Source organism: Limulus polyphemus, unplaced genomic scaffold (genome assembly GCF_000517525.1).
Source record: "Limulus polyphemus unplaced genomic scaffold, Limulus_polyphemus-2.1.2 Scaffold1025, whole genome shotgun sequence".
Classification (NCBI taxonomy): Eukaryota; Metazoa; Arthropoda; class Merostomata; order Xiphosura; family Limulidae; genus Limulus; species Limulus polyphemus.
In genome coordinates this window covers 41,651-67,547 of record NW_013666635.1, presented here as the reverse complement: position 1 = coordinate 67,547, position 25,897 = coordinate 41,651, and the positions used below count along the sequence as shown (strand labels likewise).

General features: G+C 30.5%; 1 protein-coding gene across 15 annotated transcripts in view; it reads left to right on the top strand.

Annotated features, from left to right (window-relative positions):
* The first annotated feature begins 361 nt into the window (after positions 1-361).
* Positions 362-25,897, top strand: part of LOC111086340 (zinc finger and BTB domain-containing protein 14-like) — a 46,398-nt gene continuing 20,862 nt past the window's right edge. For 5 of the 15 annotated variants that reach the window (XR_002611070.1, XR_002611069.1, XR_002611068.1 and 2 more), the window contains exon 1: positions 362-557. Coding sequence is in view for 1 of the 15 variants with exons in the window: in XM_022388786.1 (XP_022244494.1) it covers positions 435-557 (123 nt within the window). In the remaining 14 variants the exon portion in view is untranslated. Of the gene's footprint in view, positions 558-4,833; positions 6,545-9,433; positions 9,592-11,388; positions 11,585-14,195; positions 14,598-17,920; positions 19,266-25,897 lie in introns of those variants that run through there. The other 10 variants (XR_002611063.1, XR_002611061.1, XR_002611058.1 and 7 more) reach the window with 10 other exon arrangements.

Genomic DNA, 25,897 nt, shown 5'->3' with positions numbered 1-25,897 from the left:
ATTCTGGAGATATAGATCGTGATTTTATTTATGTTTATATAAATGTCTCATTACAAACTCTAGTTTGCGTTAAACAAAGTTAAGAATAATAAACACTGTTAAATCTTTTATGAACAGCGGCTTTCTCTTTTGCAAGTTTTTAGCAAAAATGATTTCTTCTTTTTTATTTCAGACTAATACTAGTGCTCTATATTATGAATTATAATTGATTTCCGTACAAAGTATTTGAGAATATTTTATCTTCATGAGTTAACAAGTTTGCTAATATTTTAGTACTTTACTTCAAAGGAGCACGATTTTTTAAAAGTTTGTTTTAGTTTTTACTGACACCTGGCGGACATCCGATATCATTTTGGTAGAATTACGTTGGTTTTTAAAACTTGTAGTTAGACTTTTTTTTTAGATCGTGATAGTAGTAGTAAGAGTTAGTTAGGATGTTTTTGGGTTTTTTTTGTCAAGTAATTGTTAAGTGTGATACTTTAAAAAGATCTACAATGTACATTACAACTACAAGTAATGGTAGGCTAATTTCAAATCCCTTCAGAGTTCAGTTCGGGGTAAGCGGTTACATTTGAGACAAATAATTTAGCATGAAAAATAAGATTTATAATTTGATCTGAAGCAAAACTTAAATTTTACAGTGTTAAGGAACTTAAAACTAAAAGTTAAACTGATTAATCAGGTAATTACTGAATTATGTGACATTAAAATTAAATCTAAAACTAAAACACAAGAGCTTGCATAGTGTCAAATGAAAAACTACTGAAATTGAACTTGAAGTTTGATTTGGTAACACTAACAATCAGTGTTTTAAGTTATGCAATTAGAAAAGCTAATTCCGATTCCTTAACTAAGTAAAAGTAACATTGTAACTGTTGCTACGTACTAGTAGTACTGTGTGCTATACTGTACTGTAGTAACATTAGTACAATATTTATAGTTTTATACTGATTATACAAGTTACAATAGAAGTTTTACTTTGCAATTGCTACAACTATGCAAGTACTTGTGTGCTAAATGTTTGTCAGGTACTAGTTTTAGTGTGTGTGGTAAAGTGCTGTGAGGGGGATGTCCTCCTGGACAATCAATCTTTTATTCAAATTTCAGTGAAGCAAAATGGTGAAATTTGGTGCATTTCTTGGATCAATGTAACCATGAACTTGACCTGGAACTAGCCAGTCAAACAACCATGATGTGTTATAGAATTTTTTTTTAATTGTAATTTACATGTAAATACTTAAACATGATATTTATAAAAGATTAAAGTACTTTACTTCTGAAGAAATCACTCTTCAAAAATGTTAGAGAATTTGGTCTACAGTTGTATTTTATAATTTTAAATGTTTTATTACCTCTGCCAAAGTATAAATTGACATTACAATAGTAACTGTATTTTACAGTATAGAGTAAGATAATGTATACAATATGCAAAGTTAGTCATTTGCTAAATGAGCATTAACATTAAAAGGTTTAATGTGCTATTACTAATACTATTGGGTAATCTAATGCTCTAACAGACCATAATATTGTTATAGGCTGTGTTTGTATGGTTTTTGGTTAGAGTGAGTTTTTTGAAGTCACTTGAGTATGTAGCCATAATGACTAGAATTTTTTTGAAAGTTTAACATATAATATTAGACAACAAGGGACCTTTTATTTTATCTAGGCCATCCTATCTATTAAAGTAAACACTAAAAACCCAAAGCCAGCCCTTATTATTCAAATATTTATTATGATTTTTCTTTGAACTCCCTTAAGTTAAATTAACTGCATATACCACATCTGAAGGCAACAGTCCAAAGGCCAACCACCCTGTTTGACAAATAAAGCTGTCTTGGCTGAAGATGACTTCTACCCTTCCAAAACTTGTATTTGTCCCCTTACCATTCTCACCATTATTGGCATTAAATAGAGGGAAAAAAATTTGCATTGACCCTGTCAATTCTATTAATCTTAAACCCCTCAATTAGATCCCCCTTGTACTCTTCTTTTTTGAAAAGTTCATAGACCTTAAATCAATCCATATTTGACAACCTTTCCATCCCAGATATTATCCTATTAACTCTCCTCTGAACCCTTTCCAACAGTTCAGTGTCCTTTCTAAGGTAAGGAGATAGAGACTGAACACAGTACTCCAAATGTGGTGTAACTAATGACCTGTACAATGATGTTATAACCTCTTTAGACTTGTATTCAGTATTTTTGTGGACATGATATAAAATTATATTTGCCTCGCACTAGCAACAGCACTTTGTTTGGATGGCTTAAGAGACTGATCAACCAGAACACCAAAATATTTTTCTTTTATGACAGTGTTAAAGTTATTCTCATCAAAATTATACACATAATTCAAATTGATATCCCATATGCATTACCTTGCAATTTTTGTAATTGAAAGCCATCTGACATTTACTTACCCAACTAATCAAATAATCCAAATCCTTTTGTAAAGCAGTAGTATCTTCCTCACAGCCATTAACACTCAAAATGTTAATGTCATTAGCAAACTTAACTTATCTGTAGACAATTCCTTCATCTATGTCATCCATATAAATCAAAAAGAGCAAAAGTCCTAACACTCATGAAATTAATACAGTTTGACTGAACTTCATTTATAACAACTACCTGCTTTCTTCTGTCTGGCCAGTTTTCTATCCATTGAGCCAACCTATCCTCTTCACCTATAGGGATGACTTTTTTAATGCTTTTTATGTGGTTCCTTGTCAAATGTTGTTTGAAAATCTAGATACACCAAATTCATACCCATGTCTATGTAATCAGGAGTTTCTTCAAAGAATGTCAAAAGATCAGTGAGGCAAGTTTTCCTTAATAAAACAATGCTGACCAGTGTTCCTTCCAGGGTGAAATATAATGAGGCCATGTGGCCTTTCAGGTAAAAAATTTGGGGCTGTATAGCAGTAAAGTAGGGCCATGTTAATATAAATTGAATAAACTTTTAAAAAATGAACTTAGTCTTGTTTTAATCCCTTGTAGCAGATGTATCAAACAGTGAAACTAAGTAAGTAAAAAGATTATGATCATTTTAGTTTGTGATAATGGTTTTAAGTGAAAACACTAACTGAACGTATATACAAGTCAGTTTCAACTATTTGCTACATGATCAATGTCAGCATTTCAAATTAACTCAACAAATACAATACTGAATAGTTCCAACTAAGAAAACAACCTTCATGTTAACTTCTTTCTTGTACTTCACATTTGCCCTGTAACCCTTGTATTACTTGTATATCTTTTGTTTCTTGCTCTTTCCACTCATCTAGAACTGCTTTGAAATTAAAATCTTCCAATACTGACCTTTCTGCTGAAACAGTCATAAGCTCATCAACTCTCTCTGCTGCTAAGCAATTTTACTCGTAGGTTTTAATGATATTCTTGATGCTAGAATCGCTTTCACAATCACCAGTATGGATGAGAGCAGTAACTGCAATGGCAGTAAACTTTAACAGGTTTTGGTATTCTTCCATGTAATTTGAATTGATCAATCCCCATAGCACAGTGGGCTTGTCTCTTGGATAACCAGCGTTAATAACTTGTTCTTTTACGTTTCATCACCCTGTTCTTGTTTTCTCTGGATCTACTATAGCCTCTGATGTGCTTACACTCTCATCATGTTCATGTTCTTTTGCACTTCCAAAGTGGTTAATCAAGGTTTCACTTTTGCTATTACCCCAACTTTAAAGATCATTCTTTCACAGAAATGTAAATTATCTATTCCAATTACACTCATTGCATACTTGATCTCAGTCATTCTGTGAGAACCTTTCAATGAGTTTTTTCCACAAATTTTGCTAAATGTGCTTTTCAGGGCCTTAATGTTTCTTGCACTCTCAGTGTGTCAAGAAAGGATTGATGTTCCTGCTATTCTTGAGCATCTTTATACTTGTTCAGTGATCTCATACACTGATTGGTATTTGTTTGGACTTTCAGACACACCAAAGTCCCTTTTCTGAAAACCAGGCACAGCTCAGTCATAATAGGGATTATGTCTCTCAGCATGTATGTAGTGCCTATAAAGTCGAAATTTGCATATTTCTTTGTATAATCCTTTGCTCAGGGCTCGATTTTAAGGAAACTTCCAGGTTGTACTTCAAGCAACCTGACCTATATCAGAGGTTCTCCATAAAAAAAAAAAAAATATACTCTAAAAAAATCTAATTACAACAATATTGATGTACAAAGACCCCAAAAAAGACCCAGTTACAAGAATTTTGACAACCGACCTGTGTCAGAGGTTCTCCGTAAAAAGAAAAAAAAAAGACCCTAAAAAAATCTAATTACAACAATATTGATGTACAAGACCCCCCCAAAAAAAAATACCCAATTACAAGAATTTTGATGTTTTTATATTGTATTTATTTCTAAAAAATAGGATTAATGTTTGGTTGGCAATTTTGCATCCATATTCAATTAATTTTTGATGCTTTATTTCCCAGGAAGTTTCATTGAACTCGAAAAAATAAGCCCAAACCATCTTAATGTTATACAGTATCTTAAGGAAACAAACAGTCAACGACTTGTAAAACTTTTAAACAAAATGGAGATCTTGGTCAGTCATATTCATTGTTTTCATTCTAACCAGTTTGTTGCACCTGCCAAGTGCAGCTTGTAGTAAACTTGCACTGGAACTCTCACACGTACTACAAACTGTAATATGTACACGATGCCTGAGTACTGTATGTGTACACACACTTCTGATATGTATTGTCATTCATACTCTTAGTTTATATTGTCCTAGAGAGAGGCAAAGCTGGCCTTATTTTATATATTATATTGTTTTGTACTTATTAAAACTTTCATAAAATTTGTTTGCAGATATCATTATGTTCTGTTTAATTCCTGGATTTTCCTGCTTTTCTCATGGTCCGTACGCCTTCTGTATTTCCAAGACTCGTTATGAATTCCCACCCAGCCATATACACTGGATGCCACTTATTGTGATTGCTTTGGGACCCAGTTGCATTGATAACAATGAATGATAACTTTAACCAATGAAATAACAATGAAAGCTGCTAAGGCTATCATCCAGTGCCACTAATTTTGAACTATTGACTAGAGGGAAGGCAACTGACTGACAGTACCCACCACCAACTCTGGCTACTTAAGTGTTAAATAAAGTGCAAATTTATTACTCACTTTGCATTGTATAATGTTTCTAATTTGCAACTGGGTAACTGTATTCTTTAATGTTGCATAGCTAAATTTTAAAAAGTTAGCTGGTTTCATACCATTATTGTAAATATGAAACATTACTCCAGCTAATGTGGAGCAAAAATTGTTGCATGCTAATATAAGAATCTGAATAGACTTTCTAGTTTTATTCTTTTTTCATTCGCTGGTGGTTTTCAAGCTTTTTAATATATCATTATAACTATCAAAAGTTTTATTTTACAAAATAAATTAATGTTGTTATAATTTTTATGTTGTGTGACTAACTTTAGACTGCTTGAAGAATTTCATAAAATACTATGTTTTTACTTTTCTTAAGTATTCATTTGCCTAATAAGTAAAATCAGGTATGATTATTCATTTCACTAGGTTGTTTAAAAATTTTTTAAATAACTGCATAGGTATAGATATAATGATGAAGGCCCTAGGTTGTCATAAACACACACAAACATATAAAACAATACTAATTTATTTTGGATAACCTTTAAGGAAAAGTGTACATGGTACTATTAAAATGGTTGACTGACAAGTGAATAAATAATTTATTGTTTCTAAATACTAAACAGTGCAGTTGCATTGCCTGAATGATACATTTTCATGTACCAAGTTTAGGATTAAAAAAAATAAGTTAATTCTAAATTACTGTGCCTTAAATCTGAAGACAGTTTCTTCTGACTTATTTTTTTTTTGTTACTTAATAAAATTCTGAAATTCCAATTTTAGTCATTTGTATATGTTAATTCTAAGTATATTTCAACAATTTTAGCTCATAAATATTTTAGAATCAATATTTTGTCAATTTCTGACATTTGTGCAGTATAATTCATAAAACAAAAATGTTCATATTTTCATTTCTTGAACCTCCAAAGTGTTTTGCATGTCAACAGAACAACCCACATATTGATTTTTTTTTAATTTTCCTTTCCATCCTATAGAATAATTTTTATTTTTACTAAGAACCTATCACTTTTTAGGAATATATTTTCCATTTGATATTAAAACATTTCCTTCAGTTCAGCAGTTCTCAAACTGTGACTTGCAAACATTTTGGGGTTTCTCGAAACATTTCAGAGGGTTCTTGGAAAAAATTCTATATTGGCGGAAGCAAAAGTTCACGTGCATCCATCACACTGAGTAAATTATAACTTTAAGACTCCTCGTGAAAAATGGAAAAGTGAGAAGGGATTATTTTTTGCTGTTTTAAAAATTAAATAGACTGCTAGTGTTTTTAAAATTAAGATGAACAAGTTTAGGCTTAATCAAAGTGATACTATTATGAACATAAAATCTTGGAAGTGTTGCTGTTTTCATAATGTAATAATAAATAATGTAATAAAAGTGTGATAAGAAAAACATATTTTTATTTCCAAGGTCACTATTCTTGTAAGTTATACTCGGATAAGGGTGAAAGTCTCTGGAAAATATTTATTTTTAGTAGGAGGTTCTTGAGATTTGGCATTTTCATGAAAGGGGTTCGCAGGATGTTACAGTTTGGGAACCACTGCTTTAGATAACCTTTGACACCTTGTTATTGTGCCTCATCAAGTTGTTTGAGCATTTACTAACAAAGTACAGTTTTGAGAACTGTTAAAGATAGCTTAAATATGATTGGATAGAACAAGCCACCTGTTTTAATTAGCCACCTATGTTTATGTACGTCTTAACAGCAGAGCAACTTTATAACACCCCCACATTCAAAGGTTTTAATTAGCCACCTGTGTTTATGTACTTCTTAACAGTAGAGCAACTTTATAACCTCCGACATACAAAGCTTTTTAATTATTCATCCATATTTTTGCACTTGTAAACAGAATTCTCAGAACTTAACACTGAATTTCTAAACAAAATGTTACTATACAGCAAACCTATTCAAAACTCAAAAATATAACATTTTTTTATTAGAATAAAAGTGGATAATGTCCTTTCATGCTAATGATACTACAGCATTATATAATTTTGCAGCAGAAAAAGTTTTTTGTTGATGAATTTTAACAATACATACACATAAAAATTAGCATGTAGCTACAAGAGTCACTCTTAGTAGGCTTTACACCTGTACATATAATTTTTTGCATATTTATTTTTATCTTCTTTATATTCATACACAGTGGACAGACAGAAATTTGTTTTCCTGAATTATATAATTCTGTCAGAAGAATGTGTTGAAATTTGACAAAGTATAGAGTTATGGTATTTCAAGCAGGTCTAAAAAAAGGATTATCAAATTCATATTAGAAAAGTTGTTCACAAAACTTCCTTATAAAAGTTTTAATATTTGCATCCTCAGAGACACAAATTTGAAACAAAACAAAAGACTATACTCTGGACAGAACTACTTAGTTGACCTTGAGAAGAAATTGGCTCAGTTAAGTGCAACCTTGATGGGCAAACATTAATTTTCCCAAATTATATTATAAGATTGCAATCATGATGTGTTGTAAATAAAAGCATTACCCTTATCAATGCTAGTAAATACTAGACAAATATATTTTACACAAAATGTGCAAGTAATTACCTTCAGAAGAGGTCTATTATATGAAACAAAGGATAAGTTGAAAATTAATTTTAAATAAAAACAATGTGAATCAGAACAGGAAGATTAATAGCATGCTAGAATAAAGCAATGGTGGAAAAGGTTATGAAGGCTGCATGCACCTATTCCTTGTTTGTTTTCTTTTTTGGGTATGAGGGGAAGTGTAGGGGGGATATACTAATTGACTAACCTAATATAATCAATTAATAGGCCTGTCAATTCATTGGTCAGCAACTAACTCTAAATCACACAGCTCTATCCTTACCCTCATCTACATAATCAGTAACATCTTTAAAGAATGTCTAAAGATTAATAAGGCAAGATTTTCCCAGAGAGAATCCGTGTTAATTGTCTAACAAAAAAGTTAAACTATGTGAAATATGTCTACAAAACATATTTTATCAGACTTTCTAAACTATTCCTACCAATGATATAATACTAATAAGCTTATAATTGCTAGGACAATTTTTTTACTATCCTTGAAAAAAGTAGTACTAACCAACTTCCAATGATCTTGTACGTTCCCACTATTCAAGGACTTACAAAAAATAGTAACAAGGGGGACAACTGTGTGGCAGCATCTGTTGTCAACATTTTCCTTATTGAACTGCTGATTAGAGGAAAAGCAACTGGCTGTAGTGTCTCCTCAGCTACAGTATTTTTCTTATACATATATCTGTGAGCAGAGACTTTTTATGGGTGTTGACAGTTTACTTACCACTGCAGTGAGCACAGGGGTCATCATATCTTTCAGTATTGTTTGTTTGTTTTAAGTTAAACACAAAGTTACACAATGGGCTATCTGTGCTCTGCCCACCACAGGTACTGAAACCCAGTTTCTAGTGTTGCAAGTCCACGGACATACTGTAACATAGGGGTAGCCCCATGGATTATGGTATTTTTTCAAATGCAAGTTGCCTAGTCAGAGCTCATGTAGAGTAAACCAAGCCACAATTGATGCTTCTCCAGTTGAAAATCAAGCTAGGTCCCCCCCCCCTCCTACATCTCCTTCTGTGGGTCATTCAGATCAAGATATAAGCGAGTCAGTTCTGGAAACTCTTTTGCTTATTTTGACTCAGTCTTTGGGGGAGATATAGGTTTCCATTTGATTGTACTCCCTCTCCTTCCTTTCAGACAGTGCAAACTTATATCATGACTGGATGTGATTTGACAGTCATTTGAATACCTGGTAACTAAGTCCCTGCCTCAATTGGAGGTAGTTACTTGTATACTTCATAGGTGTAACAATTTCTTAGCTCAGGGTAAGGTTAAGTTATTCAACATTAAAAGAAACCTGAGTTCTCTTTTAGACAGAATTCTTATGATTTGATCATGACTGTATGGAGACCAAGATCTTCTCTTTGAAACCTCCCAAGTTGAACTCGAATACATACTTACTGAATGTACAGGATAATCTGTTAATTATGGTCAAGAATTCAGTGGCTCTTGATAGTGCTCTGGGAGACTACTTAAAGCTCTCCCTTTTTTTTCATTGAATTACAGAATAATGAAGTGAGGTAAAGTAGTGGTTCCCAACCTTTTTTTTGGCTTAAACCCCCATCATGCAGACTATACAATCTTCAATATCCCTCATCTCTTGCATTCTATACATTTGTATGCATGTGTGTTTATATAACACACACACATATTTATGTACATGCACAACAACAGTATATAAACCACAATGTGAAAGTGAACAAACCTGTTCCGTAGAAGTTGCTGTTTCAGTGAAAACTCTGAGCTTGAAGATTCTTCACAAGTACTGAGATGTCAGGCATTATATTTATAACAATGTTGACTGAAATTGTTTAACCCTATAGGCAACTAATTCTTCAGGTTGGAAACCACTGGTGTGAAGGCTGATCATTAAGGTAAGTATAAGATGAAATAAATTTACATGTACAAGTTTGAATTTTAACATACTCTCTCTCTCTCTATTTTATACAAGTCTGTTTATTGAAGTAATGCAGCAGGTAACTTAATGTGCTTATTGGTAAAGTCAACATTAGTAATGTACCTTTATTTTTAATGCATGTTGCAATATTTATTAGTGTCATATTTTTAACTGTTATTCAACTATCTGCATTGAAATTATTTGCATTCAAGAATTGCACAATGTTTATTACCACTTACTTTTAAGTGAAACATTAAATTTAGCCATTAAAATTTCTTTTATTATTAATCAATTTTTGTAATCTTCCACTTTACAATTCTCTAATTATTAATTCTTATAAGTCATAGTTGTAGAAAATGTGAGGAAAACAAGCACACTTAAAGAAATAATGACTTCTTTATTGACCCCATCTTTCAGTATTTTGGGCTAGGAAATTACCAGCCAAAGTTTAATGTTTGGACAGAGTGATATCAAAATAAATGATTATTAATATTATTTTCTGATCCAGCAATCTACCTACTTAGGTCAAATTAAAAATCAATCCAGTAAAGTACGTAGCTCATTAAGTATGCTTATGTTTTTACTTATAAAGTTTGCTTTAGAATGTAGTTTCATCAGTTGTGTACCCTCACTGTTAACACAATTTTTGGCCACTAACCAAATAATATCTCACAATGTTCAGTCAACATAGAAAACTAAAGTTAGTCCTAAGTCCATGTATTAGATTATACACTTTTTAAGTAATAAATATTTGTTACCATAAATATGATTGAAATATTGTCACATTATCAGTTTAATGCACTACTACAGCAAATGTGCATCATACATAAAGCAATGCTTGTTAATGTTTGGTTGGAAGATGTGTAAAACTCCATTAAGAAGCATTGTACTGTAGGAGCTCATTATGGCAATGAGTTTAGTTTTTACAAGTTTGATAGAGAATATACCATCTACCTAACATATAATAGTTTCTTTGTTTTTTCTGATGTTTCAAAAGTTTAGAGAAAATATACTATCCAATCTGTCAGTAAAGAGACAACAGAGTTTAGTATCATATGAAATTGGCAATAGAACAATTTCCTTAGAGGGGGGGGGAGGCAATTTAACACTTTTTTAGTATGTATTCAAAAAATTTTACTTCAGTGGAGAAACACTTCTGAGATGTTTGTTGAGTAATTTTTACAAAAAATATTCTGCCCTTTTAAGAATTTTTAAATGGTCATGCATTATATTTCAGAGCTATGATGGTCTAGTTTAAAAACCTTTTTTTCCTTGCTTAGTGATCATATTCCTTAACGTTCTTATTTTTTTTCACACGTAAACTTCTTCATTTTTGATATGTGACATGTTTTCATGATACTAGTTATCAGAAAGTATTTTTTTTTAACTTGTTTAAACATTTTGTGTACATAAATGGTATAAGTATTTAGTAATTATAGACCACATTGTCAATTTACTGCTTTATTATTCTGTTCTACATTTTCTATCTTTTAGTCATTCCTTGTGTTAAATTGTTGTTAGCAAATATCTTAAATGTTCAAAGGAAATTTTAAAACTAAGATATATCAGACAAAAGATAGTGTAAAGAACAAAATGAGCACAATGAGTGTATAATGTACAATAAGTGACTGAATCTAGTTTACAATAATAGTGTGATAGGAAAGGCATGATAATTTAAAACATGGCTAGTTGCATGTGCCTATTAGTGATCTACAACAACTATAACACTAAGTTGTACGTGCTAGTTGTGTTTTTTTTTCTTGTTTTATTTAAGTAGGCTCAGAACATGAAGATGAGGAAAGTATTAAGTGCTTTGAAGAAAGAAGAAACTCTCCTGAATTCTCTCTCTGCAAGAAAATGGTTTTAACACTTCATCCCTGAAGATGTGCAGTGAAAGAATTGTAGGGCTTATCTTTTTCAGAAGGTGTTTTTATGGAAGACTACATTAAGTTCACTTATGAAGAAAAACTGTAAATAAAATTACACAATATTTTAAATATGTACATAGAATTGACTAGAGATTTGTATCTGTTTTATACAAAGTGGAGTGTTTTACAACTCGTATACTAGGTGTACAATATGCAATGTATATAAGTGCCTGTTGCATTATTTTAAGACTACAAATATAAGATTTTTATAAAGGATAACTATGCATAAATCTTTATCATTATGGTGCTTAAGACTTTTGTAGCAAAGATAGAAAAAAATGCATTAAATTATGAAATACAATATCACGGTGAATATGGCATTATTTTCTTTACTGATTCCTTAGTTGGAGATACTTGACCATTTTCCAAAAAGTTTAAAATCTGGAACAAGTGCTACCTCTCCTTCAACTTCATGTTCCACTATACATATACTATAGTCTTTGTTTTAGCTCATATTGTGACTTACTCTTCAAAGTTTGCTCTGTATACACTGTGGGGTTACATGTCATAGCATATGTAAGTGCTTATACATGCATTTATCAAGTTATGCATAACAGTTTGTTTTCCTAAATCTCTTGTTTGTCATACTAGGGCTTTTAAACTGAATTTTTAGGTACAGTTCAGCCCTGTTTATCCGGTCAGCTATGGGTCTAAGCAATTAATGGCTACATAGCGGAGTGGCCGTATTACCAGGTGTCACTGTATGGGGTCAACTCTGGGATCGGACTGAGGCCTCAAAGACACAGTACATACCCCTACAACATCCCCATAATACTCACCTTTCTATGTTCCTATTTGATAGAGAATGTTGTAATAACATCTTTACATACCTATTTTTGCAGAGATAATTGATTTGTCTGAGAAAACAGGCCTCTATTTATTACAAAATGGAGGGAAAGATGAAAAAATTTGAAATGAATGTGCAAATCTTTGAGTCTTTTGTTCACAAGAAGACCAAAGAGACACTGAAACTAGAAGTGTTACAAATGACAAAGTTTAAAGGAGTGTGAAAACATACTGTTTGTTTGATCATGTATGTGTGATAATCAGTGCAGTATGAGGTGTGAAGCATCAGATAGGATTAGCATGCCATTAATAGGGAACATCAATGGTGACCTGGTTTGTAACACCTACAAGATGTGGCTGATATCAGTCGATGTATGGTAGTGGCCTCACTTTGATTGACAGGTCTCAATTGGGCAGTGGCGGGTGAGAGCTGGCCTAGATGGCTGCAATACTGAGTTCAAAGAGACTGCTTGGGAGTAGGAAACAGGTGACCATAAGCCAGGTTGACTGCAATACAAGTGCCCATAATAGTGGATGTTTTACAAATATAAAATAGAAGGAAATATTTGGGACTGAGCCAAAATGACTAATTAAAAGTTGACTGCTATATCGAGTTGACCTGTATGTGGGTCTGAACTGTAGTTCAAGGAAACACACTTTAACCACTGAATAAAATTTACTAGTGTTCTTTGGCTTAAGCACTATTTGTCACTAGCATTTTGAGTCATCTTATTACTTATAGGTCATAAAAATTATTGTGGTTATTTTCTGTTAGAATAAGTTTTAAACAATTAGTTCTTGGACTGTATTCCCCATAAGGTTTAAGTTTCTCAGTCATGTGGAATTTACTATAACTACAATAAATATATTGTGCAACCATCTGTTGTGGTACTGCTGTATCCAATTTTTATACACAGAAAAGAGAACTTGTCTTAACCTTTTATAACTAAGTATTGGAAATTTGTATTAAGTAATATGTAGTGTGTAATGGTATTTTAGAGTTATGTGCAAGAAAAAAGCTAATTTTAAATATTTAAGTACACTTGCTACATAAGAATATGGCTTGCTTGCAATATGTAACCTTGTTTTTGTTTTTTTTTATTCTAAGACATCTTTCAACTTTAATATAAGTTTATGGAAGAGTAATAAAGATATTTACTGTACACATGTATACATTTGCTATCTGAAAATCTCAGTGCTAAGGTTTTATAAATAGTTTGTACAAAAAACAAGCCTTAATAATTTGGTCAGGTAAACTCCCACATGTTCAGCAATGTTTGAACACACCTGAGTGTTTTATTAACCTCACTTTTTGTTCTTGCAGTATATGAAGAGAGATTTCACACCACTCTATATTATTCAAAAAACGTTTCTGTTATAGTAGCAACTGTGATGAAGCATCACAATATACTTGTCATGGTGCAGTGTTTTATCTCAGTTGGTGTTTTGACAAGGAAAATGAGATTTAGTGTAACACATCAAATAGTTAATTCTTATATTTATATGATACTGGTGTTTTGATAAGATTTGGAAGGTGAAAACTTAGCTGATGTTAATGAACCTTGGATAAAAGTTCTCAGTTGGAGCAAAATACTGTACTACCAATTTTTTTTTTATATTGAGCCAGTAAAATGTGCAATCATTTTTGTAGTTATATTGTAATGTTTCATCACACTTGCTAAGTGATTAGACTTTCAATATTTTGCATTATACATCTCAGGAGTTAACCTTGGTTTTATTTATCTCTTTCTTTTTTCTATTTTTTTTTTAGTAATTCATTGTAATTTCTTCTATTTTGCATGTGTTTGTATGAATATTTGGGTCAGTTAACAAAAACATAAGCCATACTTTTGTGCTGTTTTGCCAGCTTTAGTGCTTCCAAGGTGCAATTCTCGACGTACATGGACTGAAGAACAGATGAAAAAAGCAGTTGATGCTGTTATTATAGAAGGGAGGTCATTTCAACAAGCATCAGCTATTTTTGGAGTTAAAAAAACTTCACTTCATCAACGTGTTAAACTATTAACAAAAGTGTTTTTTGATGAAGAACATCATATAGATGATTGATATCACAGTCATTTAAGACTTGTATATGGTTCTTTAAAGACGTACTTACATGGGATCAATATGTGGTGTTATGTATAAAGGTGTTTTCTGATAGCAGTTTAAATGTTATTCTGTTAATTTTGCTAAAGTTATGTTTCCATTTTCTTTTTCTAATTGTATCATTAGGATTTAAAAGCTGAAATAAAGATTGAAATTTTTTAAACCTCAAGGTTTACTGTGTTAATTATACAAATAGTTGTATAATTTATTGTAAAACAATTGAAATTATCGTGCATGTATTCATTTTGTTACTGTTTAATGTAAACACTTTTCCAAAAATTATTCATTGTACTGTGTAACATCAAACAATCTCTAAAATGACTTTTCTGTTTACAGGTTTGTTTTGTTTTTAAGGTGAGATATTGCAACATATACATGACTAATTTACTTTTATAAATATGATTTTTAGTTGTAGTTTTTAGAAAAGTATAGGAATATTTCTGTCTAGTTGAAAAGCTAGTTGTGACTTTTTGTAAGAGATTTTAAGTTTTGTTTAGAAAGCTTCCTTTTTGTATATTTTAATAGTTTTGCCTTTTGTTTACTAGATATTTAAAAAAAACACTGAGTTCTGAATCTATTGTCTAAGACAAGAAGAAAATCAAAAGGACAGATTTCTAAATTAACGTTATAATTTGCTACTAAAATTTTGCATAGCAATGTATTAGCATGTGGCTGTATTATGCTTTCTCAGAAATGTACAATCTATATATAAAAAAAAAGACTGCATCAGCTTACATGAATCTCAAAAAAAAAATCAAAATGCTATTTTCTGTAAAAACACATTTTAAAACTATACTTAGTATTTCTATGAATTATTAACCTTGCTTAAAAAGTCTACTGTATAATGCCTTTTTTCACTAAGCTTATTTGGAATTTCACGCCATTTATAGTTTAGTTAGAAAGCTAGTTACATTTATTTTTCTATCCCAAATATGTCTCTGTAGATAATTAGGAAAATCTCAAATATGGGCTGCACACAAAGCTTTGAATGTCATTGCCATAATTTTGCACAGTAACCAACCTATTATTAAAACTAAAGCCAGTTGATCAATAACAACCACAGAAAAGGAGGATTTTAAATCTTTAAAATGTCTTTGAGTGTTGTTATTGGAAGTACTTTCAATTGTGTATATAAAGAGGTGTAATCAACATAATCAAAATTGCATCACAGTTTGTCCTATTCAAGTGTAAAATTGAATCACGAATAGGGCCGATTTGGATCACAAAGTATGATGCAGTATTCCCAAGGTGACATAGCTTGCCCATAGTATTTTCTTTCCCACTCAAAGGAGATGATTTGTCATATTAATTTGCAGAATAGCATACCACTGAAGTTTTAATCTAAATAATGGCTGAAGTGAAATTTCTTTTAAAATAATAAATCTTATAGAAATGATAAAAAGAAAAAGGGTGAAATTACTCTTACTATTCTTCTTTGTCATTAAGATATTATTTGTGATGTCAGTTAATATCTGGAAAGCAGACCTACCATTTGCATATTTAATGAATTATAAAAAATATATTAATAGTGGGAAAATTCAATGATTTTTGTAATTTTCTTTTGATTATTGTAAATTTGATTAATTCCTGTCATGATAATGGCCAATGAATAGCAGATCTGTTATAATTGTGTGATTTGTCAGAATGAAGTTCTTAGTAAGCTGGCATTAGAATAGCACATCATTTCACATCAAATGAAACTTTTAAAGTCTTATGAATGTCATAAGTTTCATGCCCATCACTAGTGGCATTTCAGTTCTTGTGTTGCTTTCCCAAAATATGCCCATGATAATTGTGGAATTATTTTTTTGACAAAATAATTTGAAGAAATATTTATGTACATGTTTCTCTAAATCAACCAATTAATTTTTTTTAAGTACATCTTTTTTTGTTTAATTTTTAGATGCTAAGAAGTTGTTCACAATTGATTAAAGAATAATTTCCTTAGTATTCAATAATCACTTTATAATTTGAATTAGTTCTATCTGGTTTTGTTTTGTCCTAAAACTGTTTTTGCTGTTCAATTCTGGTAACATCTTGTTTTGTACCAATAAAAGATATTTTAATTCTTATTAGGACTTAATAATGTATTTAAGTGCTTATTGAAGTTGTGAAATTTAAATATTAGTCATAAAGGGGTGAATTATATACTAAGTTGTCCTTTTGTCTACACACTATCTGTTTCTAAAGCACATGTATATTGATTTTACTGTTCATGTTTCCTGAAAACTTCATAATATGAGCTGAATAGAATACTTCTTTTAAACACATATGAATAATTCAGTTAAATGATGAAATTAATCAACATTTGCACTGTTTAACATTTTTTTGTTATATGCATATACAAAATTTAACCACTTAAATGATAAGGATTTTAGAATCAGTGTAGTTAGCTTTGTATGTTACATATAAAAATATATATCTTCTAAGGAAATGTTATTACTAATACACAAGTTAATATTTAATTATTTGGAAAGCAGTGTACACGATTTTTTTGCTTCATAAGAGAATGCTGTTATTTTCAGTCTTTATTTGAATAATCAACACTAGAATTTGAAGCACAGATTAATTTGATGGATATAAAGCATTAATTATTATCTAGATTTCAGTATGGTAGAAATCTATCAGGTGATATGTCTTGTGTGTTAAGTTTTGAACATGACACTTCTGTAGATAAATTTTATAAATGTAGATTCCTTTGTTCTATGTAATTTTGTAATATATTATTATGGAATACTGTGGTTTTGACATATAAATAAAGTTGTATGTAAAGCAAAGCATTATTGATGTGAATAATATCATGATTTAATTTTTGTACAACTGATAAAAAAATTTTTTTTAAATAACTATCTTCATACTAGTTTAAAATATCAACTAAACTATATTAATATACCCAGCTTTAAATTTTTTGTAAGAAAGTAGAAGTTAGGAAAGCTCATTAACTTTAGTCATTAATAGCAATCACTACACAACATTTTTCTAGTGGTTTTTGGTGACTATTGCCTTTTACTGACTAATTTAGAACAGAATAAATGGTTCATACACAGCATATCGTAAAAAATGTAATGATAAATTTAACTCTGTCGGACCTGTTGAATTAGTTTGTATCTGATGAGAATATTACAAGCTGTTGTTTTAAACAGAGAATAAAATGTATATTTTATTATATGCATGAAGCAAATAAGATTGAGGAAAACCAGATAACTACCATTGATGCTTTAATGAAGAATAATTTTCTTAAAACATGCCATAACTAACAATTTAACATCTGTTATTAATAGTGATGTATATTGTAATGTGTATTAATATATATTTAACAACTTTATACTAGAGAAAATTTTAATATTGACTTCAATATATTCCAGGTGGTGGTTCTAGATTTTTATCTTACCAAGGATATTTAGGCTGTTATATAGTTTTAAAATTTATTAAATAGAGATAATTATCAATACAATTTCCTGTGATGATTTTTACCTTGTTTTCCAGGTGATTTCACCTTTCAGTGCTCAGTATGCCAGAAAAAACTGTGTAGCAAGATGACTCTTCTGCGGCACATGGATTCCCATAGAACAAAAAAGTATCAGTGCAATTTATGTACCAAAACTTTTATTTATGTCAACTCTCTTTACCGACATCGCAAGTCTCATGTAGGGGTGTCTCGGTTTAACTGTAATGTTTGTGGTAAAAGTTTCATGTACCATACTGCTCTTCAAAAACATTCAATAATGTATCATGGATGTGACCAGTGAACAGACTTTTGTTTAATATATAAAACTTTGATATGTGGTGTTTATTGACAAACTTTTTATTATTTTTTTTGTAACAGTGTAATGTTGAAAGGAGAACTGTGGCTTTTATGTTAAAAATACTTTTTTTTACTGAATATATCTGTATATTAAGCCAGTTTTTTAGAGAAAAGTATGTGGAGATTAAAAATCTTTCCTTATTGTGAGGATAGGCAAGTTTTTAAAATTATCCATACATATTATGTAAAAAAAAACATTTTAGGGAAGGTCTTTCTGTATGTGTGTGTATATGAAGATAATAGTATACATTGAGATGTATTTGAAGTCAATGTGTGACTTATTGTTTAACTGTTTAGAAGATCTAATGTAACATTAACCCTATGTGTATGGGTGGGGGTCAAAGTGAGCATGTCATCACCTTTACATTCAAATTTTAATATCATATAAGGTTTAATTTCGTACTTTCTGAACAAAATATTTGAATAAATTTTCAATCTTCAACTTCTTGTATCATGTGACACTTCTTTATTACGAATTGCCCATTTTAGATTTTATTTCTACCTTTATATAATCTTCTGAGTATGGCACAAATTACACACATATAAATGTAGGTATTTCTAAGCCATAAAGTAAACTTATAGTATTCAGTTTTCTTGTTTTACAGAGATACAAGAAAGTCAAACAGACTTACCATGTCATTCTATTTGTGTCCTGTCTTTCAAAAATTGTCAATAATTTTCTGTTGGATTATTATAACCAATAGAAAGAGAGAATTTTAATTTACTGAGTTTTCTATAAGATTAGCTTGTTCTGATGACAACTTTTGATCAGCTCAACCAGCTAACAAATTTTATTTACCTATTTATAGCTTAGTTAGAAAGCCAGTTAAATTATAATAATTTAGGACATTCTTTTTTTTGTGTGTGCAAGATATTTTGTATTTAAATTGCATATTTGAAATAAATACTTTATGTGCTGCCAACATTATTACAACAAATTTAGTTACCACTTACTCAGTAAATTCACAGACAAATCTTTAGTAAAAAAATACTTTAACAATTAAAATTTTTATGTACAACATACTTGTAATGTTTACTAGTATCTTACCAAATTTTGTGAAGATACACTTAGTAAATTTAGAATTATAATACACATTAATTCTTCAATATAGGCTTGGTCCAGTTGACCAATCCCCGCCCCATGCACATAGGTTTTAATAATTTATTGTTTGGTAATGGAATATCTCTTTGTTAGAAAGAACTTAGTTTGCTGCCCACTGACTGCTTTGATTGTGCAACAGTTTTTACTTGTTTCATCATATGAAAAATCTATTGGTAGATTTTAAATTTAGAGAGATAAGTAATACAATTGAACAGTTATGCTTTTAATGGTATAACAGTTTTACCTGTTTTAGTAATTTAGACTTTGTTTTATCATCTTCATGTCATTTTTTAACAAAATTTAATTTCTGTAGTACTTTATATTTTCTTATTGTAACTGTATTTGATCAAAACAAACATTAAAATAAATGCATTTCATGAGATCTAACTATTTGATTTATCAAGTTATTAAGAAAAAGTTGATTATGCAATTTATCAATCTTGTAAACAAGTTAGACAAAAATTTACCTTAAAAATAATCCCTTTGTTTATCAGTAAAAGTTTCTGAACTTTTTACTCGGTTATTATTTAACAATGTAACAAGATTCATCTACCTATATTTTGTTTTCTCAGGTTTTAGTGCACACAGTTTTTTCTTATTTCACAGCAAAAGAGTTTTGTTCATAGTTCTGAATTCATTCGTAATCTTTACTTTGTTATTTAACTTGTCTTTTGGAATTTTATCTACCTGCACATAAAATTTGGCAAGGGTTACAAGAACAAAAACTGTTGTCCAAGAGGAGTTTTAGTTGTTGAATAATGGTTTGTTTTGGAATATTGTTAGGAGCTTCAATAACCTGTGGTTATTCAAAAATGGCATTAGGTCTCCACAGTACTGCCAACTTCTATCAGACCCCTACCCAAGTTGTGTTAGCAGATTACTGAGATAAAAATGCATCTCTGATATGATGAGAATTTGAAAATCATCTTCATTGGGTTTTGATCTTATAACACTTGTCAGAATTTGAATGCAGCTGTCAAAGAACTTTTACAGTGGGAGAAAAAAAGGTGTGTGTGTCAAAACATGAGGAAAAATTTGATTTAAAAATAAAGGTATTACCTGGTGATTTTACACCATTATCTCGGGTCTTTTACTTTAAGGATGTTTAAGACTGTGTTCCATCCAGCTAGAAATTATTTTGTATATAATTTTTGTAATAAACAGGATAAAAAAAGATTCCTAAAAACCTTTATGGCTGCAAAACCCAGTTCCTTGTTTTTGCTGGTCAGTCGTCATTTTGACATGCAACTCATTCTATTGTGATAGCCAAACTCATTGACATCCAAAAGCATTTACTCTCACACCTATGAAACTTTCCTTTTACTATGCATGCATGGTTTTAAACACTGCTACAAACTGGTGGTTATCAACAATATAAAACATAAACAGTATTACTAATATATCTGTTTCAGGTAAGTATAATTTCATGAAACAGATCCATTAACAAACTAATGAGTATGAATTAAATGAGAAATATTAGTAAAAAGAACTTTTGCAGTGAACAAACAAATATCTTGAAACCTAAGAAAAAATGTCCAAGTAAATGAATCTTGTTGTAATGTTTACAATATTTAACTTATTGTTTTCTATTTGTGGGCCCCTGTTGTAATAGAATGAACCTGTTACAATTAAAATCATAAAACATATCACTTGATTGTGTATGTCTATCTAGATATATAGTATGTATGTATGTCTGTTAAAGATTTCTTTTCTTTTTCACAAGAGGTGAAATTCTAAAGAGAATCTGTGATGTAGAGGCCTAATGCATTCTGATTGGCCATACCCTCTGCTGTGGTTTGCAGTTTCACATATTCAAGACTCATTGGCACAGCATAGGATATGGTAAATCAAATAATTCATTAGGCCTCTACGTCACAGATTCTCATAAACATATATATATATAGACAATCATTAAACAGTTGGTCTGCTGTATAATATTGAATAATGAATTTGATGAAATGTCATAACATTATTCACATAACTAAATTAATTTATGTTACTATGTGGTGAAGTAGAATGGATTCAAAACCCCATAAGTACATCACTAGATTATTCATCTGGTTTAGAAGCAGTTTGCTGTCTCTTCTCTCAAGTACTTCATTGGTCTTTTTTTCTGTAAATGCTTTTCATATATTATAGGAACACTTTTTTTCCTTCTCATAATCTCCTTGTGACATCTAATGTACACAAAATATTGTTGCTTTGAATGTAAATTTTTGTTTATCCACTAATTCCATGTCAAAACATATCAGATCTCCTAATTGCTGTTGTACTTCATCATAAACTTGATATCTTCACTTTCCTCATTTTATTATTAGTAAAGACTTTCAGCTTCCACCATAGTATTCATTAACAGTGTTTTGTGTTATGCATTTGTAATGGAACTGTCCACCATTATGTCTTTGTTAGGTTTCTTTGAATCTCTGTATAGTTTGAAGAGTATCCTCTGAGCTCCAGACTTGGGTCTTTAAATTCCTGATCTCTCCATTGTCTTCAGATGAAATGGAAAAGAAACAACTTGCTGTTGTCTTACAAAATCTTCATACTTTTCTTTCTGAAAAACTTTGTTCAGATAATCTTTCATTCTGGTGAGTTGCCCTACTAAAGGCTTCTGTAGCTAATGAACACAGAAACTTTCTTGGACCATTTTGTTTTCTTTGTAGGCTAGTAGTCATTCATTGGGAGATGATTGCTGTTTATTATTAATCTAAATCATACATATATCAATATAATGCATGTTTGACTTTAGTAATACATATGTATCTGTGTCCTCAAAGGAATTAATAGGGAAGACAGACTATTGTACAAGATCTCTTATCTCATAATTGATTTTGTTATAGTTAATAAATTTTAGACTCTGATGTGTAATTATTTTATGTTTATAGAGAGTAATGCATGATTTTCCCCCAAGAGGTGTTTAAGAGTTAGATCTGACTTAACCCATAGGTGTGAGGTTTGACATAGAAAGTTACATTTTAGGATTCATTTAAAGTTGTACGAGATACTATTGGATTACTATTCACATTATAGTTTCATTTATACCTTTGAGTGAAAAGTCATGTAACTTAGTCAAATAGAAAACAAGAGAACACACAAATTGCTATACAAAACTGAAGTCCTGATGTACATGTTTTTTATGTAATAAGAGGAATTAATTTTAGTAAAGAACCTACAAACACACAACACAAAAAAAGATTGATCACACACGAGTTATCTACAGACAGCTCCTTTAGGTAAAATAATTTGTAGTAGAATTTCCTCTTTGAATTTTATCCTAAATTTGCAATGTAAAATTTTGGAGAATAATCCAAAGCATTTCTTTGTAATTGAAGTATGGTAAATTTAGCATATATTTTCATTCATACTGGAAAACGAAGTGAGAGGAGAGGAAACAAGACTCATCTTATGCCTTGACAAAATCCTGATTTATTAATCTACATAATAATTATTTATGAAAATATGTAAATACAATGTAAAAGTTTATAATATTTTGTATAACCAACCATATAATTAGCTTGCTTACATGCTTTAAAGATAAAAGGAACTATCTAATTGCTTTCTTATTCATTTGAGGGAAAAACTCGGTGATCACTGCATTTATATAATTAAACAAAACTGCTAGACATGTATATTTGTTTGTTTCATTGCGTTTTGAGAATGAAAAGCATTAAATATGTGTGTGTTCAGTACAACTTTGTGTACTTTGCATGTGTTTTACTAAATTAATTTAAGAACTAAAAATTTAATGCAAGCTATTTTTATAGAAATCATTTCTGGTTTTTTCTTTTATTATATTAGGTGAGTGGATTCTGAGAAATAATATTACTGAAATTTACCTGCATCACAGAGAATTATAAGAAAAGGAAACCAGTTCTACGAGGAAAACTTTTGTCACAAACAACATAACTGTACCATGAAACACTTGTATGGGTTTTTTCTATTTCTATAAAATGCAGTAACATATAAGAAGGTTTTGCTGCATAAGTTGCACTAATACTTTTTCTGTCCTTTAGAGTCCATATGACACTGCTAACTCAATTTGCTACAGAAATCGTTTGAACATATTGAACATGTATCATGCAGCACTTCCAAAACATTCTTGTATGTTACTGCATTTTATAGAAATAGAAAAAACCCATACAAGTGTTTCATGGTACAGTTATGTTGTTTGTGACAAAAGTTTTATGTATCATGCAGCACTTCCAAAACATTCTTGTACACTACATGGTAGTTGTTAACAATAATGATAAAAAGCATGTTATGTTTAGGAAATGGTACTGATCTTCACCAGTAGCAATGATGTTGCTGGTAAGTGTCAATAAATGAGCATTAATGATTTGTTATAGTAGATACCAAGAGTATTATCAATCTGTAATAGTAATGGATGTTATCAGTATTGGTACTGATCCTAATTTACCTTATTATATTTAACGATTTAGACTCATTGATGATATGTTTCATCTGCAGTATTGATTAGTATCGGCAAATGTTTAATTAAGATAAATGATGGTATTGCTCATTACCAATTAGGATGGGCTTAGCCTAGTGTTAGTGTACTGGACTGTGGATGCTAGGGTCCATGTTGCCATTAAAAATTAATAATCCATATTTTGGGGTTGTGGGTACATTATAAGAAGGTTGGCCAAATTTCAGTATTCAATTAAGAGTAGTCCAAGAGCTGAAGGTGAGTGCTGTTGACACAGTACCTACTGCTGCAAAGAAAAATTAACATTTTTTGAAGAGTTGAAATGTCTGACAAGCTTACTCATGGACTTTAATGACAAATTTGTTGACATATAAAATCAACAAAAACTTTGCATTCATGAAATTTTTGGTAGATGATAATTTTTTCTAGCTCTTTGTCCATAATGGTACAGTTATAATTTGCAGGAATATTATTAGGCTATTAGTTAAGTTGGTCTGTGTCAAGGATAATCATTTTAAACATTGATATACATTTTTTATTCAGAAAAACACAAGTGTTTGTGCACTTGGTTTAAGTGCTTTATTAAGAACAACTTGTTTGTGTAAATGTTTCACTTGTTACAAGTGTTTTGTTTTAAGAATTCATCTTGGTGCATCACACAATTTAGGCCACTTTTTGACACCCCCTCCCCCAGTCACACTTGGTCACATGGACAGTCACTAACTGAAGTAAATGAACACTTCGAGAAAAGTTGGTAGTAAAATATGAACACATTTTATTTCTAAATAGGACTATTCTACCAACAGTAGGACAGTTGATAACCCTAGGTGTGGTGTATGTGAATATGACCTCACTAAAATCTTTCATTGTTTCATCTTTCAAAACCTGATACAAACATTTTTACATTCCATGTCATTCAAATAATTCATTCCTACTTCAACACCATATTTGCTTTGTGGAGCTAATAATATTGGGATTTTCATGAATTATTCATTTTCTGTTGCTACACAGTAAATTGTGTTAAACAATTTTAAATATATAACCTTTTTTTCATCCAGCCTGTTTACAGTTTTGTGATCTGTGTTTCTTTGAATTTGTTTAAAACATTTTTGTTTTCAGTACATTTCATGTGCTTGGCACTCGTATTGTGATATTTCAAAGTTTCTTTTGTGCATTTTGTACTGATGCTTTTAACTATGGAGGTTTTCTGTCTGAAAGTTTGGGAAATTATCTACAAACTTGATGGAACAACTCATTCTCAACTTTTGCCAATAAAATAATTCTAACCAGGTTTCTTTGACCAATCTCTTTCTTTTATTCTTGTCATACATTTTCTGCCTAAGTTTTCTTTTTTCCCACTTTGGCCTTATTGTTTTTCATTCTGTTCACTATCACCACCACCCTGCAAATATTTTCAAATGTCAGAAATTTTTACAGCAAATAACAGTATGAAACTTCAATCTTTTGACAGGTTACATCTAAAAATGCTTCATTTACCATAGAAAATAATAACTACAGCTAGTCTTCCAATTAGTTTACAGGGATTTTATCACTGCATTCAACATTGCCAAGAGTATAACAGATGCACACTTGCCTACAGCAACAGTTTGCTCACAAGGATAAACATTTGTTTTTGTTTTGAAACGAACACTTGCTCATGCAGTTTAACATTTTTTACACTCGCTGTTTACCATGTTTACTTGAATGTATGTTTTTGTATTAAATTGGTATATTTTTTCTGTAAGAGTGCACTTGTCCTGTTGGATGACCAACAATTTTAACTCGTCCTATATCAAAAATCACAAAAATGGGTGGATGATTGGAATCTTTAAGGCCTGATCATACTACATAGTATCAAATGTTCTTGTAACTTAGCTTTTGAAGGTGCCAGAATTGAAATCTTCGTATCTATATTCAAATTGCTATTTGCTTTGTATTTATAAAAAGTGCAATCACATGTATACAATGTACATTAAATAATGATGCTTCAAATTTAAATATAAAGATCCATTTGTACTTTATGTAAGACTTTTATAATACAGTTGATCAGGTTTTTTACAGAATAAAAATGATTAATTGAAAACAGAACAAGGATAATTACTGTAGATTTTAGTAAAAGAAGAGTTTTTT